The sequence below is a fragment of the Watersipora subatra genome, chromosome 7, assembly GCF_963576615.1.
Source record: "Watersipora subatra chromosome 7, tzWatSuba1.1, whole genome shotgun sequence".
Classification (NCBI taxonomy): Eukaryota; Metazoa; Bryozoa; class Gymnolaemata; order Cheilostomatida; family Watersiporidae; genus Watersipora; species Watersipora subatra.
This window is the reverse complement of record NC_088714.1, coordinates 40,569,250-40,591,320: the sequence shown is the minus strand read 5'-3', so window position 1 is coordinate 40,591,320 and position 22,071 is coordinate 40,569,250. Positions and strand designations below refer to the sequence as shown.

The 22,071-nt window shown below is 35.6% G+C and overlaps 1 protein-coding gene across 1 annotated transcript; it reads left to right on the top strand.

Annotated features, from left to right (window-relative positions):
• The first annotated feature begins 127 nt into the window (after positions 1 to 127).
• LOC137401174 (WD repeat-containing protein 20-like) lies at positions 128 to 21,800 on the top strand. The gene is made up of 7 exons (XM_068087555.1): positions 128 to 378; positions 676 to 867; positions 1,789 to 1,941; positions 3,017 to 3,237; positions 5,756 to 5,952; positions 11,363 to 12,033; positions 21,008 to 21,800. Exons 1-7 carry the CDS (start codon positions 130 to 132, stop codon positions 21,158 to 21,160), a joined length of 1,836 nt encoding a protein of 611 aa, XP_067943656.1. The 5' UTR covers positions 128 to 129; the 3' UTR covers positions 21,161 to 21,800.
• Positions 21,801 to 22,071: the final 271 nt, after the last annotated feature.

Genomic DNA, 22,071 nt, shown 5'->3' with positions numbered 1-22,071 from the left:
AATATTAAAAAAATTTTAAATATTTAAATTAAATTTATCAATAGTTATAATATTTTTATGTCCAGATTTTATGGGAAGCATAAAAGAAGATACAATAATTTCCTGATTTGGAGGTTTATAACAGCAATCATGGCCATGGAATCTGGAGGCAATAAACTTGATGAAGTAAAAACACAGTTTGCTGCAAGGGAAGGCATTTACAAGCTATCATCATTATCGGAGTACTCTCGACCTACTAGAGTAAATTATCCTGAAACTGGTAACTCTTCAGTAGCAGTCTCTTTCACACCACTCGATGAGGGTTTGGAGACACCGACGCGAATATGTTTCAACATCGGCAAGGAGCTTTACGTCTATCCATTTAAAGGTCTTAAAAAGGTAAGATTTTATTTTAGACATTGTATACAGTTTTAACATAAGCAGTTTTTGTGAATCTGCAGTTTCATGTGTTGTGCTTATGCATTAGTTTTGAGACTCATTGCTGGCCAATGTTTCAATACTTATATAATATGCTAGCTAATATGTATGTACAAACAATTTAAATACAATTTTGTAAACGAAGTCATCTATATATAACTGATTACGTGGTGACAGTTCTTGAGTTAATTTTTTTAGTTATAACATTTTTTAATCTCTAATGAAGTTTTGTTATCACAGTCCTACAATGTCTTGTAGGCCGCAGATTTAACGCAACCAACAGATAAGCGAATTTACAAAGGCACTTTCCCAACCTGTCACTCATTTAGTCAGGTTTCTACAAGGGAGAGTGGGGAAGACGATCCTCTTCTGCTAATTGGTTTCAGTGCAGGCCAGATTCAGATGATTGATCCAGTCAGGGCACGAACCAACCAGCTCTACAATTCTGAGGCAAGTTTTTTTTAACTTACGAGCCCACTTTTCACATATATCAACTAATGTTGGTTTTTCATACCATCCCATCTATTATGGGCTCATATTTTGCATAAATAGCTGCCACAAATATTTTGGAGGAGAAGCAGTTGAGTATTATGGCATAGCTTACCAATTTTTTCGAATTTTCAATGTACTGCTGTGTATAACTACAAATGATTTAAAAACTGGCCAAGATTTATGTTGCATTTGATCTTTTACAGTAGTATGAAGTCTGCAAGGGATTTAAAAGTGCTATGCAGCAATATTTGAAGCTATCGTATCGGTGCCTTCCTATCTTTTCCAACTTTTCAAGTGGTTGGCTCTGCCGAAGTATCATGAGGAGATCTTATGGCCAATAAGCTGTTGATTGGCACCTTTTTTGTCGTTACATGTATTTTTGAAAGCAGCCACATTCCTTTTGTTTCAGTTACATGATTTATTATTTGCCCTCTTAGAGAAATTCTTGTAAATATTAATGCACTTGAGTGTTTCTATGCGTAATATTCAATATGTAATATCAATAACCTCATATCCTCTATAGTGATGTCTCAATTACTATGAGTTTTCACAGTTTTCACAGATAACTGACTTGGGAAAAGTTTTTTCCACTATCACAGCTGCAATTTCACATAAACAATAGTTAATCCTAATAGTCAACAGTTGTCGTTTATGTGTGCTGAAGACAATTAATTAATTATTGAATTGAGGAATGGCCAATGTTTAAGTGATTATACAATCAGTAAATTTGCTTGATAGTGGCAAGGTTTTTATCTGCTGTTCATCTTCTATTGGCTGGCAGAAGAATGCATTTCTATTTTACTACTTGTTCTTCTTACGAGATCCAATTAGTTAATAGCTCCTGGTGTTCTATGCCCTATGGGTTGAATATACTTTTAGAGGGTGATTGACAAGACGAAAGTGACCTGTGTCTCATGGTTACCAGGAAATGACGTGCAATTCCTCGTGTCCCATGCCAGTGGTTCTCTCTACATCTATTCACAGGATTCACAGTGCCCTCCTGTAGCACCATCCTATCAAGTGTTCAAACAGGTCCATTCTCTGCTTATCTTCTCATAGCTTGTACCTCTGCTGCTTGTACCTCTGCTGCTTGTGACAAAGTGTTTTACATTTGTGGACTAACAACCAGGTTTTCAACAAAGGCTTGCGTGTTGCGTTGTTATCACCGGTAAAACTGGGAAAAGATACTAATTTATTGAACTTAAAAGATGTGGTATCATACAGATATTCTGCGTAGATGAAGTTTGTACAACTACTACTGCTGGTTGGGAGTTGAACAGATCATTTGCAATATGCCCGCTCGTGCTAGCAGGTTCTAATGTTTTTTTCATTAAATTCTCGAGAAGCCCAAATAACTTGTACATTTAAGTCTTCATGAGCACCTCAACAGGTGAATTTTCAACTTTCGACAGTAAATTTTAGCAAATATTTGTCTTGATATCAAAGATAATTTCAAACATGTTTAGCCATTGTTATATACCTGTCTTTATGGAAGAAATCCAACTAAGTTCTTCACTTGGTTGTGTGCTACCGAGCGCAATAATATTAAACAGTGGTTCATGTCTGCCTTTTTTACTTTTAATATCAGCAATTCCAAGAGAAGGTTGATGCGAGTGGCAAGTAGTAGTAGTAAAAAATAGAAAAAATAGAGCTTTTCTTAGAAGGAAAACTACAAATTATAGAAAGAAGTGACCTAACATCTTCAGATCAATTCTTTAAAAGATTGATGGGTTGTTTTTTGTTTAGTTTTCCAACAAGGCCAGGTAGCTCGTTATAGGATCACTAAACCTTCAGAGAACCCCAACTCTTCAACCAGTTTGCTTATGCCTCTGAGTAACAGTTTGTTTTGTTTCATGTTATGATTGTCGATGATTGATGGATTTTGATCAATTTTCTGTTTGTTGAATTTATTCAAAATTGTATGTTTGGGCAGCAGAATTCTGAAGGCAGCAAGATTATTAGCTTTATATTTGTAGTCTAATTGAACATGTTATTTCTTAAGTCATTTGATTTTTTTGTTTTTATCAAGAGTTATCTGCACTTGTTTGAAAATATGCATCTAATCACTCAAATGATTTTGAGGTCAAATCTGCCTGTTTTGTTGTAGGGAGAGAGCCACACTATTTACACTTGCAAAACCAAAACTACAAGAAATCCAATGTTCAAATGGATGATAGGGGATGGTGCAATATATCAGTTTGAGTTTTCTCCTTGTAAACAATATTTAGCCATCGTGTCTCAAGATGGTTTTCTTAGGGTCTTTGACTTCCACAGAATGGACATGGTTGGCTACATGAAGAGCTACTTCGGAGGCTTGCATTGTGTGAGGTGAGATTGTTAGCGGCGTATTCGTTCAAAAATATTCTGGTTGCCACTTAGACGATGCTTAGCTCGGAATCACTATCTAGTATTACTTTTTAGCACTAAAGATTGGAGTAAAAAGTTATACGTTATTCAGATTCTTTGTGGCGTTAGGGACACTTGAGGCGCCTCAGAAATGAAAAATGATCTGTCAGTGATAATTTTTCAACTTGTGAAACTCTTAAAACTTTCACTTTGTGTTAATTTATGTTGTCTAATACAATTGGCTGTCTATTGGCAAAATCTAATCGCTTCTTTGCATAAGTTATTAGCATGGGCTGAAAATGAGAACAAACTTGACTGTGAAATGTTGGTTATTCATATAAGGACATAAATTCCTAATTTCTAATACAGTTTTTAAGTTTGCTAGGCGTTCTCTTGTCCCCGTGAGACGTTCACCTTAAATTAGGAACATTCATTCTTGTTACATGGTCTGCTTGGAATAAGCCTGATAGCTGTAAGAAAAGACACACTCGTGAAGTGTGCCAGCCATCTGAAACACGTCTGGAGTGAGCCAGCTATCTGGAACACTCTTGGAGTGAGCCAGTTATCTGGGACACTCTTGGAGTGAACCAGCTATCTGGAACCCTCTTGGGGTGATCCAGCTATCTGGAACACACCAGGAGTGAGCCAGTTATATGAAACACTCCTGGAGTCACCCAGCGATCTGGAACACACCTGAAGTGGGCCAGCTATCTGGAACCCTCTTGGAGTGAACCAGCTATCTGGAACCCTCTTGGAGTGATCCAGCTATCTGGAACACACCAGGAGTGAGCCAGATATGTAGAATTCTCCTTGAGTCAGTCAGCTATCTGGAACACTTGTGGAGTGTGTCAGCGACCTAGCACACTTTTTAGTAGTTTAGCTATCTGGAACACACCAGGAGTGTGCCAGCCATCCGTAACTCCAGGAGAGTGGATGACTTCATGTGAGAGAAGAAAAGGTGATGTGCTCCATATCTTTAGTATATGCGGCAGTTTGAGCCACAGCTTCAAGCATTTGTGCTAGCCATAGGAAAGAGAAGAATAATGGCCCTACGTTGTTATGATAAACAAACTTGAGACGTATATATAGACTGGCGACATCTCACCTTTATAACATAACTAGCTATATGTCTCATCTTTATAAACATAACTAGCTATGTCTCACCTTTATGACATAACTCGCTACATGTCTCACCTTTATAACATAACTAGCTATATGTCTTACTTTTATAAACATAACTAGCTATAAGTATGCCATTCACACATCACACCTAAATTTAATAATGATTCTCTGATTATTGTCTCAGTCAGAGATGTGGTTGGTGCCTCGTATCAGCAGTTTCTGTCGCAGTAATGTGTCAATTCTTTATTATTACAATTTGATAGTTTTCAAGTACATATATTATCATAACAATTCCTTACATCAATTATTTTGTTGTTGTTAAAGGTTGACGTGCAACCAAATTCACATTACAGTTATTTGGTATCAAAAGATTCACCATGTCTTACTCTGTTGTGTTGTAGGTGCCAAATATGTGGAAATGTGATTACAAGCTCTTAAAAGCTCCAAAACGAAAAGCGGCCGTAGATTGGAATCTGTTTATTTATCTGCCGTAGTCATTACAGTTTGGTTATCGTCTTGTCACGTGATGTTCTCACGTGAATTGAAAGGCCAATAAAAAGCTCAATATAAAACTTATCGTAGCACTAGTTTATGACAAACACTTCGGGTTTTACCGAAGACCCCGTATCAAATATAGATGTTCGCTACTTTACAGTTTCGTTTCGGCATTATCTAATCGTCAAGTCGTAATCTAATCATGTGACCCAATACTTCGCAAATAATTTTTGCAGCGCTTTTCGATTATCACAGGTGACCAACAGGCTCGTCATGAATATCAGACAATGATATGATAAGATATGATTACTTCTTCGAGCTAAGGTTAAAAATTTTAACGAATTTTTACGGTAAGTTATAAGATATCAGTGCTAAAAGTGACAGCATTACAATGACGATAAAACAGACGCGTAAGAACAATAGACATGGTTTTATTGAATGCGGGAAGTATATTTATGAAAATATGAAAGTGTAAACAGAAACCATCCTGTAACAACTACGTCCCATTTGAGCCGTTTTGGAAAGCGAATCCAAACTACGGCGGTCTGGTGTGGCTGCGATTAACTGTTCGTTTTTTAGCTTTTAAGAGCTTGTAATCACATTCCCAGATATTGTGCACCTACTACACAACAGAGTAAGACATGGTGAATCTTATGATACCAAATAACTGTAATGTGAATTTTGTTGCAAGTCAACCTTTAAATAATGGGTAGCCAATATATCAACCAATCCAAGAATATGTAATAATTAATTCAGTTGAAACCAGTTTAGTTTATTTTTTGCATTATATTTATTTCATATTGTTTTAGTTTATTTTTTGCAAGTGTATTTTGACAAATCAACAGCTCTCATAATCCAGCTGACCTTTATTTGTCTGTTTCAGCTGGTCTCCAGATGGTAAATATATAGCGACTGGTGGAGAGGATGACCTAATCACTGTCTACTCATTCCACGAAAATAGAGTGATATGTAGGGGCAGAGGTCATAGGTCATGGGCTACCTCTATAGCTTTTGATCCATACACGAGTTCAGGTGGCACTGCTGACTCGAAAGATTATACAAGTGATGACGAATCATTAGGTATGTAACTGAACTGAGTCTCTTAACCCTTTGGATGGGGAAACGACCAAAATGTCGTTTACCGGATGCGTGGGGAAACGACATTTATGTCACTTTTGGTAGACATTTATAAAGCCGTCGCCTAGTAACGTTAAACAAAGGATATGAACACTAGTAAGTTTTAAATATCATCAACAAGATATCGGTCGATGATTTACAATATGAAACGATTATCTGAGAGGTGTCGCTTTCCTTGGAAAAGAATAAAAGTTGGAAAAACCAGTCAACATCGGCTCGACTTTCAAAACCGTAAAATAAAAGATTATTTGATTCTGCGATCGTTAGTGATTTGTTGTCTGATCAGAATAAAAATAATTCAGGTTATAGAAGTGATGTAAACTTTTTGGACTTTTAATATATTTGCAATATACAGAGAAAAACGATCGTTATGGTGGCTCGCACGGCTACGTTATAGCGTTTGACTCTACCGAACAAAAAATGCTTTCAAGCATTTCATACAGGGACAATTGCACATGGTATTTTTTTGGAGCAGTAGATATATAAATGAATGTTTTATTTCCAAATATTTTGTTCATAGAAATAAATTTAAGATTTGAGCTATGCATGTTCATAAAATATCGATTTTATTGAATTTTGAAAAATAAATTACATGACTTTCGGGTGTTTTTGTCGGGCTTTTACCCAGCCAAAGGGTTAAGGCTAGTTCACTCTATATCGCAGTGTGCCGCGTTAATTCTATAATGCGTCAGTAATCATTTGTGGACACATACATTATTCACGCTATCACAAACTCATCTTTGTTCACATTGGTGATAACTGATACGAACAGCTTTCATTAGTTTTTTTAGGTAAATCAAACACGCTGATTCCAATTTTGTACTCACAATGAAAGTTGGTCCTCTAATTTTCAATATCATGAAGGCTTTTATACAGTGTTTCAACATCGGTCTCGCAAATGACAAAATTGACACAACAATCTCCGCCCATAAATATGTGACGTAGCCTAGATTTTTAGGGACGGATTGGTTTGCGAGTCTGATATTGAAACGCTGTGAAAAGCCTTCATGACTTTGAAAGTTAATGAACCCATCTTCATTTGAGTACAAAATCGGAATCAGCGTGTCTGGTTTACCTAGGAAAAATGAAGAAAACCGTTTGTGGCAGTTATGGTTCAAGTACATTCAATTCAAACCTGTATTTATGATGACCTCAACATACAGTAAAACCTCTTCTGATCACCTCAAAATACAGTAAAACCTCTACTTATGATCACCTCAACGTACAGTAGAACCTCTACTTATGATCACCTCAACGTACTGTAGAACCTCTACTTATGATCACCTCAACATACAATAAAACTTCTACTTATGATCACCTCAACATACAGTAAACCCTCTACTTATGATCCCCTCAACATACAGTAAAACCTCTACTTATGATCTCCTCAACATACAGTAGAACCTCTACTTGTGATCACCTCAACATACAGTAAAACCTCTACTTATGATGACCTCAACATACAGTAAAACCTCTACTTATGATCACTTCAACATATAGTAAAACTTCTACTTATAATTGAATACTACTCTACGTATAATTGAATATCTTTCACAATCTTTTCTGGTGCTCAGTTCAGTATACTGATACATACAAGTATCTTTGAGAATGCAACTCCTAAAATATGTATGAAGCTTCTGCTCCAACAGATAGACAGAAGTTTTTTTTATTTTTTAAAGGTTGACTTGCAACAAAATTCACATTACAGTTATTTAGTATTAAAAGATCCACCACGTCTTACTCTGCTGTGTTGAAGGTGCAAAATATGTGGAAATGTGATTAAAAGCTCTTAAAAGCTCCAAAACTAAAAGCCGCCGTAGATTGGAATCAGTTTATTTCTCTGACGTTGTCATTACATTTGGTTTTTGTTTTGTCACATGATGTTCTCACGTGAATTGAAAGGCCAATAAAAGGCTCAATATAAAACTTCTCGTGGCACTAGTTTATGACAAATGCTTCGGGTTTTACCGAAGACCCCGTATCAAATATAGATGCTCGCTACTTTACAGTTTTGTTTCGACTTGGTCTAATCGTCTAGTCGTAATCTGATCATGTGACCCAATACTTCACAAATAATTCCTACAGCATTTTTCAATTATCACAGGTGACCAACCGGCTCGTCATGATTATCAGACAATGATATGTACTCCTTCGAGCTAAGGTTAAAAAATTAAACGAATGTTTACGGTAAGTTATAAGATATCAGTGCTAAAAGTGACAGCATTACAATGACGATAAAATAAACTCGTAAGAACAATAGACATGGTTTTATTGAATGCTTGAAGTATATTTGTGAAAATATTTCGACGATCGAGGTTGCGTGAAAGTGTAAACAAAAGCCATCTTGTACAACTACATCCTATTTGAGCCGTTTTTGAAAGAGATTCTAATCTACGGCGGTTTTGTGATGGCTGCGATTAACTGTTCGTTTTTGAGCTTTTAAGAGCTTGTAATCACATTTCCACATATTTTCCACCTACAACACAGCAGAGTAAGACATGGTGAATCTTTTGATACCAAATAACTGTAATGTAAATTTTGTTGCGAGTCAACCTTTAAGGCTGATTCACACTATACCCTCAGCGTTGATGCCACAATACTTCGCTGATCATCTACGGTAACAATGTTCACATCAACCTTTAAAGGTTGACTTGCAACAAAATTCACATTACAGTTATTTGGTATCAAAAGATTCACCATGCTTTACTCTGCTGTGTTGTAGGTGGAAAATATGTGGAAATGTGATTACAAGCTCTTAAAAGCAAAAAAAACGAACATTTAATCGCTGCCACACGAGACCGCCGTAGTTTGGATTCGCTTTCCAAAATGGCTCAAATGGGACGTAGTTGTTACAGGATGGTTTCTGTTTACACTTTCATGCAACCTCATTCGTCGAAATATTTTCACAAATATACTTCACGCATTCAATAAAACCATGTCTATTGTTTTTACGCGTCTGTTTTATCGTCATTGTAATGCTATCACTTTTAGCACTGATATCTTATAACTTACCGTAAAAAATCATTAAACTTTTTAACCTTAGCTCGAAGGAGTACATATCATTGTCTGATAATCATGACGAGCCTGTTAGTCACCTGTGATAATCGAAAAGTGTTGCAAAAATTATTTGCGAAGTATTGGGTCACATGATCAGATTACGACTTGACGATTGAATAATGCCGAAAGAAAACTGTAAAGTAGCGAGCATCTATATTTGATACGGGGTCTTCGGTCAAACCTGAAGTGTTTGTCATAAACTAGTGCTACGATAAGTTTTATATTGAGATTTTTATTGGCCTTTCAATTCACGTGAGAACATCACGTGACAAGACGATAACCAAACTGTAATGAATACGTCAGAGAAATGAAGAGATTACAATACCTTTCCACATATTTGGCACCTACAACACAACAGAGTAAGACATGGTGAATCTTTTGATACCAAATAACTGTAATGTGAATTTTGTTGCAAGTCAACCTTTAAGCTTATGAGTTAGTGCTTTATTACTGTTTTCTGTAGTCTGGTTGTGAAAAAAAATGTTTTAACCTTTTTCAAATAAGCTATAAAATAGTGATTTTGGTTCCTTTGGGCAATGTTCATTGCTAATATATACCTTAGATATGGTCATTATTTTTTCTACATGGTTATGCAAGTTTGATAGACTTGTCAGTTACAGGAGTTGTAATAGAATTAAATATCCTTCACTTTTTGTCTGGCTCAAGTATGGTTATTACTTGATAGCAAGCAGTAACGGAAGGTCATGACAAGGCTCAACGATATAAGTTTATAATACAGTAATGTGTTTCTCGTCTACATTCTTGACTGTCATGTTTATGTACAGCTAAATGTCTGGTTCGCTGTCTACCTCCAAGCATAAAGGTCCAAACACACTAGGCGATCTTATCGCGAGCGTCATGAGGGCGGAGATTTCGCTGGCGTGTGCATAAACACACTTGAGCGATTCACTAGCAAATGATATAATGGGCACGCTCACAAACTGCCAATAAAATTCCTTAGTTTCTTCGGAGTTGTTAATAAATTTAGGTAAGTCAATGTGGCACCACCTACGCAACAACGTAAACCACTTCCGCATTTGTTATTAAACCTATCTCACTTTCACGGATTGTACACTGCCTACACTACAATAAAACATAAGAAAAAACGATTATTGTATTCTTAACTGTAATATTTTTATGATTTTTATACATATTTAATTTTGTAGTGGTTTTATATATTTAATATATTAAATATTTACCGTTCTCAAGATGGTCAACCTGCGCAACGATTGACTCCAAATGTTGGTTTTTAATTCGGATTTTTTTGTAATTTTTGTTTGTTATGGTGTACAGAATTAGGAGTGCTATTATTAAATTAATGAGCAATTCAGTGTTCGTTCTGAAGATGTTTTAGTCGTAACAAAATAGCAAATTGTGGCTGCTGTACGTTGTGAAACATCGATAAGTAATAATTACCCGCCATAAAATTGCATTCTGGTAAAAACCAACTAATCGAAATGCATTTCGCTAGTGATAAAGTTGTGTAGAGAAAGCCTAGCGTTATCACTCTGCATGAACAGGCTGAGTGAATTCTAGCGCAGATTAGCGCCACGCAGCGTGATATCGCTCTAAATATTGCCTAATGTGTTTTAACCTTTGAGCATCACTCACCTGGTCTACACTTGAATCTTAACTCTATTGTTTACCATTAAAGCGACCTTGAAAACTCAGGCGAAAATTGAAATAGTCTGTATGGTCCCACTAATAGTGTTAATACCATTGCTTTTTGCAATTGATATCAAAGGACAAAATTATTATTATTAATAGCTGTAGTAGTCATGATCATAGCTTCATGTTTGACAAGGTGAGACAACTCATTGAATTTTGTAAAATGCAAAATTTATTTAATTATGGTTTCAATATATCTCAACCAAAATTTGTGCATAGATGTTCGTTACCTTGACCGGCATATCATTGCACTACACAAACCTCATCCTATCGTCAAATGAGAGCTAACACACCATAGGAAATGAGAGTTAGTAAACGCTAGAAAAACTTGTGCAAATCAACAATTGTACAGGTTTACATACCAGTCATCATTTTAGGTGTAATTTCTGATACACTAGAGATTGGGTGTTTTTTTGTATAGCGTCTGCTTTTCATAAGGCTGAAATTTGCAACATACATGTACAAACTTAGTTAGGTAAAAAACTTACTCAAAGACATCTTCATGTAAGTTGTCTCTTGCGGATATTTTCTAAAGATTTGCTCTCGCTTTACATTCTTTTCTGGTTTGCATTAGCTTCTTTTGTTCATGCTGATTATTATGTTAACTTGAGTTCATTTCTCCCGGTAGGTCGTACACCTTTGAGCAGCAAGTGCTCCCTCAGGGATTCGACTCGCAGCAGCACGTCTAGCCGTCTAAGCATACGGCTCGACGGGGATGGCAATACGATACCATTGACTACATACCGTATTGGCAGTGTCTCTCAGGACACAAACATATGTCTGTGGGACATCACTAGCGATGTTCTCAACAGTCACATCACCAAAAACCGAACAAGCAGCTACATAGCGAAGAATTCGGCGCTCGAGATAAACACGTCTGTTGCAACTCCAGCACCCCCTCTGACTAGTCTAGGTAATAGCAGAAGTAATTCGATTCATCCAGTGAATTCGGGTACAAGTACTAGCGCCCCCAATCTATCATCTGCACTTCCCTCTCCTCAACCATCTATAGGCAACGGTACTAAGGTAAAACGAAACTTCACCTTGGGCCACAGAGACAAGAACTCTGTGAGGGCCGTGACAACAGCAGCTCAGACAATGCGTCACAAACTGGACTTGCAGAATCGGTTGCTCGGCACACAGTATTGTCCTCGGCTGAATGAGGTCGCGCTGCTCGAGCCGCTCACGTGTAAGAAGCTATCACACAATATGCTCACGTCTATTCACTTCTTCAAGGACTACCTCGTCATATCAAGTCAAGATGGAGTCATATCCTGTTTTGCTCGTCCTCACAAACAGGTATGCTACTGATGTTTGAAAGTGTGTTTTTTAACAGAAGTGATCAATGCCGCTTTTTAGGGCTAGCTTGACAACTGATGGGTAACATGTTTGTCACGGTTGTAACAGTCATTAATAACAGTTGTCATAAATTGGTTGGAGTGTGAGATATATATTTTTTCATATGTTCAGAAGCATTTGCAGGCTTGCAGAAATCGTTTCTAGAGATGGACTGTTTGCAGCTATAGATTCTTACTATTGGCATGTGCTTAATTTGTTTATTCAAGCTATTTGTAACACACCAGTTGTTTGGGTATCTTTAACATTAGCCAATAGAGAGTAAACAATTATTATCCCACGACCAAACGAGCGAGCGGGAGCGAAGTTTGAGTTTTTATGATAAATGCATGTGCATACAACTTACGAAAATTATTCATTAACAACGTCGCAAACCCTTGTTTCAAAATCTCATCAACAAATTTAACCATCGTTTTGTAGAGTCGTTAAAGTATAATAACGATACAAAACACATATAAGCCTATTTAAATATGTTACCAAGTCTTGGAAAGGTTACCGCAATGTCTTAAAACTAACCCACTGATCGGATTATACACAAATAGACAAATTAATTTGGCCGAAATTTGTCACAAAACGCTTGACAAGCTTGGTTTAATATAAGTTAAGACCGGCAAACGAAACGCCGAGCGACAGAAAATAAAATCATTAAGTCGTGCCCATTTCACGAAAAAATATCATGCACATTTCACCAGTCTATAGCATTGTCGAATTGCCGAAGGTTTCTGTAATTAACGTAGAAGTACAAAGTACAAAGTAACTAACATTTTGGAAACCTTTGAGTACTTTGGTATTCTAACTGATGTCCAAAGCAGGGAAAGTAAAGGAAATTACGATGATATTTTTTTCTAACGATTCTTATGAGATTATTACAATATTTAATTATAAGTTTAGATGACTATTGAAGTGTAATAGTCACACTAACAACATCGATGATGGGTAATATGTTACTGCTATTATTTTTTGTAAATAGTTTTGTTAAATAGATTTTCTAAAAATCTATATAAATATCACAACTTTTTGATATTGTTAGATATGACGTTTTGAAATGTAAACAAAATTGTGCATTGGTTTTCTATTATTACTGTATTACTATATTAATAATATTGGTTATTCTAATAATATCAGTGCATTTTACTTCTAATATTGGCCAATATTGCATTTCTCCTATTGCAGGGGGAGAGATATAAACATATAATATTTTCCTTTCATTATTGCTGCTTGTCATGACCAAACACTTTTTAAATAGATTTTCTAAAAATATATTTAAATATCACAACTTCTCGATATTGTTAGCTATGACGTTTTGAAATGTAAACAAAATTGTGCAGTGTTTTTATATTATTACTATATTAATAATATTGGTTAATCTAATAATATCAGTGCATTTTACTTCTAATATCGGCCAATATTGCATTTCTCCTATTGCAGGAGGCGAGATATAAACATATAATCATTTCTTTCATTATTGCGGTTTGTTGTATATAATAACACCCACACCCAGTACATTACAGCTACCATTGCAGTTATCCTATTGCACTGCAGTGCCATTTGACTGCTAATATTGCATTTCTCAACCGTCAGTACCCTTTCTTTTTTTCCAATATCACTTTGGTTGTGGGCTGAGTGACAGTGGAATTTCTAGTTTTATTCATTTTTATTTATTTTTTTCTACATAAATTTTCGGGCTAAATTTGTTATGATTACCAATGGAGCGACCGACACAACATCGGAGCCGAGTCGCATAGACGAAAGATAACGACTCCCTTTCAGTGCAGCTGATGCATCAGGTGCAGTGCGTATTGTGACAAGCTGTTGTTTTGCTCTCTCCGCTCGACAGGGGACAACTCCGCGAAAACAACAGTTTGTCAAAACAGGCTAAGCTCGATTGTTTCTAAATGGTTTATAAATTTTATACATTTGTTCACAGGCTATCATAAGTATGAATCCCTACTCTCTTCAAAATCATCGTGATAGATTTCTGAAAATGGTTAAATACATTTTTCAACGTTACAATTTAACTTCCATGATAGTAAGTTTAGGGTTTATAGAAATCATGAATGCTAGGATGCTGCAACATGAATTTGAAGTAGTTTGTTGCTTTTTGTAATTTAATTTACAGAATTTGTTGAGAATCTAGTAATACGTTGCTCATTAATCTAGTGAGCCCGATTTCTTGTGGAAAACTGCAGAAAAAGTATAGAAAAATTTGTTAACTATATTCTGATAGCAGGAAGGTTCTATGCTTAGCATAGCATTACCATTCAATATTTAGTGTTACATGCTACAAAGTTTTGTCATATTTTTCATCTTCGTAGCATGTAAATGGTTTAAAACGTTGAATCTTGAATTCTTCAAAGTGATTCAAACCTCCGTTTCAAAGGGGGTATTTTTAAAAACATCGTAGCAACAACGAAGTACTGCGTATGATGTAAACATCAATATCCGTATTATTGCACAAATATTTGCGATCGGAGGTTGGATTTTCATCGTTTTCATTAGTGACGTCCTTATAGCATCCCTGTGCAGCTCTGTTTTTATTGCACGTGTTTTAAAAATATCTCCGAAATAAAAATATATATTAATTCTGAATTTGAAAGAAAAATTTTTTACTCACTTTACACAGTTGTGAAGGTCAATATTAATACCCAAATCCTATTGTAGAGTTTACAACATGGCAGTAAGCAGTAATACTTGATAAATATTTCCTTTGATAAGTCTTCGTTTAGAAAGATTTTTTCTGACCTGCATTATGCTGATACTGCTGATATCAGTTTCTTGTTTGAATTCAAACTATATTTTTGATAAGGATTTCGTTTCATTCTTAACAAGATCGGTCCTAGAGATTTTAACTGAATTTGGTATTTCAAAAGGCTATAATAATTCAACAAATGATTTCATTATGTTGTGCATATCATTACATTTCTCTGGTTCTGAGCTTTTTTACAAGTATAGACGGGTTATGGGTTTTATCAACCTGTTGGAACTGAATTATGTAAACTTTGGCGCCTTTTCATTTGAAAGATTGTATACAAATACTTTACTTTGCATTTACTGAGTCAATCGCTACAAAGTCGTATCTTGGTAGCGTAAGCTCTGCTGAAGAACTACCTGGCTGTTTTATCATTCGTTACTGCTTTTGCCACAGCAACTACGATTGTGGAATCACGAACATATTTGTGCGACATCAAGGCTGGAGCACATTGGTGATATATTGAAGGGCCATCGATCAAGGGCCAGTGAAGCTTCAGCTGGTAGCCTACACTAGCATTGAAGGCATTGATTGGCTGGCTGACTATCAGTTGGAGAGGAAGTTTTAAATTGAAACTCAAAACTTAAAAAAGAACGTGGAGTTTAACTTATAATAAGAACTCAGCCGCTCTAAAATAATATTTCGTTATTCAGAAAACAGATTGCTTCAAAAATGAAATAACTAAAAAATTATAAAAAGTTGTATAAAAGCATTATAATAAAGTTTATTTGTCAACGACGAATCATTGGGTTCGTGCTTTGCAGGACGATCATTGCAATGCTAAAGGTAGCACCAGGTCGCCTCATTCTCTGCTTGCTATTCTCAACTTGGAGGATTAATACTGTTTACATTCGAAAGACTAAGGATTACTACTGTCTACATTCGAAAAACTAAAATTAACGACATGTAAAACCCTGTTAATAATTACCATCGGCAGCCTTGTCTGACTGCCGGATGTTTAGTGACTTTTGCTTTTATGATGTTTCTCTATCTAAAACTGATTCAAGTCAGTATTTTAAAAGAACCTTGGAATTCCCACTCATAAATTGTATTCATTTGGATGCACTAATTGAAAAAGTCTAGTTAGATTCCTTTTTTAAAGATAAAATTACACAAAACTTTAGTAGATTTTATTAGAAACTTTCGGTATCTTTCTACCATTTGCGATTGTTTTTGATGTGTTTTTGATGTGTGAGGTAATCTGACTGCCAGGTGGTCGCCCGAGATGAAAATCGACAAAACTTGGTCGTGATTGAAACACTCGGATTCAAGCGAAAGTGTGATTATGACATCTATAGTTGCATTTAGACAAGGAGACCAACAGAATACAGACACGTAATGCGGCAACTTCATCACAATAGCCGACATCAATAATAAGAGAAACATCCATCCTTGCAACTAATCACATTTTTCTTCTGAGTGTTTTAGCCGTGTTCAAGTTTTTTCGATTTTCATCTTGAAATATCCTGCTAGTCAGATCACCCCAAACATCAAAAACAATCGCAAATGATAGAAAAATACCAATATTTTTGATAAAGTCTGAAATCTTTAAGTTAAGTTCTTTTCTGAGGGTAAATGTTTAGGCTGTAGCTAAATTGTCTAATTGCAAACATGCGACATAAAGGTTTGTACCTATTCTGATTTCTTGCCTTTTGGAAATTCCAATTCTTTGTTTTATACATGACTAGTGCAGCTATCAGTACCCCAAAGCAAGGCCAATATTTATTTGTAAAGTATTTTATACGCCGACATGTGTCATTTTTTATAAAAATTTCTGCTTTTTATTAGAAGGAAAAGAAATCTTTAATTTGAGCAATACTTATACATTTCAAATTAATATTATTAGTTAAATTTAAGAGATGAATTTTTAATAGAGTAATATAGAGTTTTTGCCCCTTACCATGCAATGTTTCTGAATTTCTGTATCCAATATATTCTTCGTTTTTTCGTGACGTCATTCTGTTGTGGTCTGCTATCTTTGTAGACGACTTTTACCGTTTAAAACATGGAGCTTCTGCAATTATTTTTTGCAAACGACTCTGTTGTTAAACAAACGTTAAAACTTGAATCTAGAGAATCCTGATATAATATTGAAATAACACCAAAAATACTATTCAATTACGTAAAGTGAATGAGAATGACTACTGTTCGTCTACAAATATGACGGCGTTTCCGCAAACGAGCGCATGTGCAGACGAATTGATGACATCAAAACAAGATGAGTAGATCGTAAAAATCCTCACGATAAAAGTCCATCGTTACCATCTGTCATTTTTTACATCTATTGTAGGTTTGTAAAGGCTTTCATCTGTTAAAATCTAACCAATAGCTTTCAATGATATTCGAGTGGATCTTTGATAACACCATGCAATGTAGCAGTCTTTTGCGTATGATCTCTCTTTATAGATTTCTCTTTATAGATCTCTCTTTATAGATCTCTCTTTATAGATCTCTCTTTATAGATCTCTCTTTATAGATCTCTCTTTATAGATCTCTCTTTATAGATCTCTCTTTATAGATCTCTCTTTATAGATCTCTCTTTAGTTCCAGGAGATATATTTATTTATATTTAAAGCTTAATTTTTCTTGCAACTTGATTAAACACATCCGGTCTTGAAGGGCTAGCTCGTGACGTATGAATATAGTTCCTGTTTACAAAATTCTAGTCCGAGTTCCTCAATTCCTCAGCCAATCACGGTATTTCTCTGGAATATCTATTGATTTTACTAGCGAAGTAAAGACACATTAATGATGGCCACAGCACAGCAGGATGCAGGAGAAAATATGTGAAATATGATCTTCAATATGAACTCCCCCATTACTCTTCAAGCATATCTTACTTAATGAAATCCTACAAACCCTTTGAAAATTGATCTTATTAAAAACCATCAAAGGAGACGCAAGTCGAGGTGCTCTTATCCGCGATGGTTTATCTTTATTCACAAGAATAAACATTCAGCTATCAGTTGTACATGATTGTTCTATATTTGGGTTCTCCTGCAACATCAGTTGATTTGTTGAGTGTATGACTGAATGTTTCTAAGTCGCTAGTAAAACATTTTTAATGTGTGAAGCTATTTAATCTTTCATTTGAAGGAAGTATGTCAGTGAAAACTTTACCAGTTTTAATTAAAGTTGGTGTAATAAGAGACATTAAACAAGTTTATACAGTAACAATTATTACCTATCTGAGGTAGTTTGAAGTCTCTTTTGTGCCTTATTCAAGCTCATATTATTCACGTATTCAATTTGTGCATCACTAAAACCATAGCTTTCACCGAGTGCTTTGAAGTGTCACAGGAGTTTACTTTTTATTTTTTTTGACAAAGTATGTTTAAATATTTTGCAAACAAAATGAAAAACATTTCTTTTTATAAATACCGTACTTTTCAGACTATTAGCCGCTACTGTTTTCTGATGATTTGAGCCATGCGGCTTATGTAAGGGTGCGGCTATTCTGTGGCTTTTTCTTTCATCGCTAGGGCGCATTAATCAGAATCTCCGGTTAGTGCGCCTCTAGGTTAGTGCGCCTCTAGCGGTGAAAGAAAATACGAAACAATGCCTAACGGTACTGTTCCGTTAGGCACTAGGTTAAAAAGCGTCAATTAATACGAAACTGTGCCGTTAGGCACTGTTCCGTTTTAAACAGGAAAGTTGCTGCCGTGTTAAAAAGCACTGTCCTGAGTTCTGCAGCCTATACAAAGGTGTGGCCTATGTATTGTTTTATATTCGTTTTTTGGAAAATAAAGCAGATGCTGCTTATATAGGGGTGCGGTTTATAGTCCGAAAAGTACGGTATAGTATTTATAAAGCTTTCAACAAAAGCAAATTACACGACTTTTCTCTGAAAATATCACAAATAGCATAGAAAATTCTCTATAGGCCGTCATATGGAATTCCCAGCGATCAACTTGGTGTCAGGTTTAAGCAAAAGGTTGTTACTATTTAGAGTGTTCTGAATGTTTTTAAATAAGATCGTCAATTATCAAGGGTTTATAACTCCCAAATTAAGTAACTTTTGGAAATCTTAATGAGAAAAAGAGCAACATTCCCATCTATGTTTGCATCACTACTGTAATATCGATACAAGCATGGCATTTTTTGATATTATCACAACCAGCTCTACTCTTAGTGGCTTGCTTTCGATATAAAATAATAATTCCAAAAATTATTCCAACGAGTTGTCTTTTCAAATCTTTGCATCTTATTCTGCCTATGTTAAATGTTTATTTTGCGTCAATTATAGATTTCAAGATCTTACTCGGTTTGTGTCCTCGTGTTTACATGACGATTACAGGTTTTCTAACTCATTTCAACTTAATCCATATGAACATATTCCATATGACCTCTAACAATTATTTTTAAAATATCGCTAGCTCCTTTAACAATGTCCCTTCTAATAACCGTTCCCTAAGGTATTTCAAATGCTGTATGTGACAGTATGTCTGACCATTTATTTGATTCTCATTACTAACTGTTGCCCTTTCTTTGTTTGACAATTCTTGTATGGCATAATTTGAAAGACATCTGTTGAAAATTATTGCCGGTGAAGTAATATATACAATTGGTTTTATCTTTCCTCAAAAAGGAATTCAAAAAAATTTCACCGTGACTTGCCGAATAAGAATTGAATTTTCTGTAGCTAGGTGTTGAAAGATCCCGTGTGCCCAACGGAGACGTAACCTAAAGTTTTCGAAGATCACGGTTTAAAACCATGTATATAAATCTAAGTTTGTGCGTTTTCTGTATGCTGTGATTCTGTGCGTCCAGCTATAGCTGTCAAAACCTTGGTATTTTAGTCTCGCATCACGCTAGGTTTGAGCGCACAAAGATTGTAATATCTGGTTTGTAATATCTGGTTTGTAATCTAATCGTCTCACCACGAGACTACGAAGGCTCTTACAATTCATAACTCTTACTATATACTGTATACACCCTTTTCCCGATTCTATAAACTATGAAACACGTTGCTTTTTGTGTTTTCATGAACTGTTATTTCCTGTTTTTTGTAAGGTTCAATTGCGAGATCACGGTGAATGCTAATAATTTTCAGGCGGATAATTGTATTATCTCGAGTAGGAATAGCCTCTACATTCTCACTCCATTCGGTCAAACAAAGACAGTCCAATATTTCATATTTATATTTGTATCAGTATCCAGAGGTACCAGTATCGTCATATTCAAAGTTTCTGTTGGAACAGTAACCTTTTTTATACACTCACACTTCTACACACGAATTGTTATTATTAATTCAACACATTCAGAATTTTTATTTTGTTTTCGCAGTTCGTATTAATTTTATCGTTACCAAATCATATTTTATTGTAATCGTAGCAAAACAGACCTAATTTAGCTATTAATCGCTAATTATTTCACATTTACAGTAGCACTTTTATAGTTGTTTTATTTTGTTTCTTAATTTATTCGACCTGTACAAAACATTTTTTTCATGATATGAAGTTTGAAAGTTAGTTGTTTGTCAAAGTTTAAAAACTTTTAAAGTTGTTTTATTTTTTCTCTTTAATTCATTTAAACTGCACAAAACAATTTTCTCATATGAAGTTTTGAAAGTTAGAATGGTAACTGTTGTTATATGGTAAATAAAAATAAATGTTTTCGGCAAAGGCTTTTATTATCCGGGCAACGCCGGGTATTGAACTAGTAGGTATATATATTTCTAAGTTTCTGTCAAAAAGTGTAATGGATAGTACGCCTGTCTGCAGAACTGAAGGTTTAGAGTTTAATTTCAGTGAGAACCAAATTTTTCATTCCTATAGCTTTGTTGCCATAACTGGACACACAAATGACAGATGACAGACGGAGATACGAACGATGATGTCTATGTGTTGCATGCCTTTAATATGAACGATGATGTTTACATGTCTTTTTTTTCTCTACTACTGACACTTGCATGCTTCTGCGCGCATCAGCCGTTGTTGTGTGTTCAATTTTAATGAGGTAGAGTGTACCGGGAAGTGTACCTCTATTTTAGTAGAGTGTACCGGGAGTGTACCTCTATTTTAATAGAGTGTACCGGGAGTGTACCTCTATTTTAATAGAGTGTACCAGGAGTGTACCTCTATTTTAATAGAGTGTACCGGGAGTGTACCTCTATTTTAATAGAGTGTACCGGGAAGTGCTTTTTAACCTTTTCACTTTCTTTTACAGTTATTCGAGCCGAGTTCTCAATCGCATGACTCCTTCGATACTTCGCAGCAGATAACGAGTCACGCCTCAAGCAAACCTCATCCTTCACAGCTCTTAAACGGCCATGATAGTCACCTGTCTAACTCCGGTCTCCCTAATGGTCCCCAGTGGTAGTGTCTCTACGATACTGTATCTGTGTGTCTCCAATAGACGTCAGCAACTCGTCGGAGTCAACACCATTCCTCCTCACATCTTTCATAGATTTTGTTGTACATAGCCTGAGTTCTTCTTTTACATAGCCTCACTGTGATCATAGAGTTCACAGTCACTGATTTTTTGTGTCCGTATGCAGTCTCTAACATTGAGCCATGTATTGGAACTAAGATTAGTTGACTATCAAACAGTGCCAAATAATATATAGGATCTTATATATATGCTGCTCAGTTGGGCTCACTACTAGGTCTATCATATCTAGGACAGGCCATTATCCTCTTGAGCAATGTTGATGCTTTGTTCGCTCTTATAAAGAGCTAGGGTCAGTGGATGTCTATTTCAATTACTGAGGGGTGAGCATTTTGTAGACTGAATATCGAAGGAAATTTATAGTTGCATGTTACTTCATGCTGCTGTGGTCATGCACATTTGTAAATGAGCAAACGTTGTCGAATAATAAGATGATTAATTTATTGCAATTTTGTATTTTCGTTCATTTTGGCATTTTCTGAGACATTTTTCCCGAAGGATTTGTCATTGCTTCAGATTTGGTAGGTGTACCTATATTCTTGTAATAAAGACATTGCTGATATTGCATTACGTATTACATCCCGTGGTTCTCTTCCTGATATTGTTAGTCACCGAGTCGTTATGTATCTACATGATTGTTTTACGGCTGGAGTAAGTCTCTTTGTGCTCTGTCAGGTCAGCGGAGGGAACACTGAAACTCAATGTCAGGTTTGTATCAGGCATATTGTTTGAAGAGGCGACGTCGTTGCGTAAAGAGGATGTAGCTGAGCAAAGCATGAAGTTGAGGGAAGTAAACCCAAACAAATGGCAAGAGAAGGAAGAAAACAGAGCTGCATGAAAGT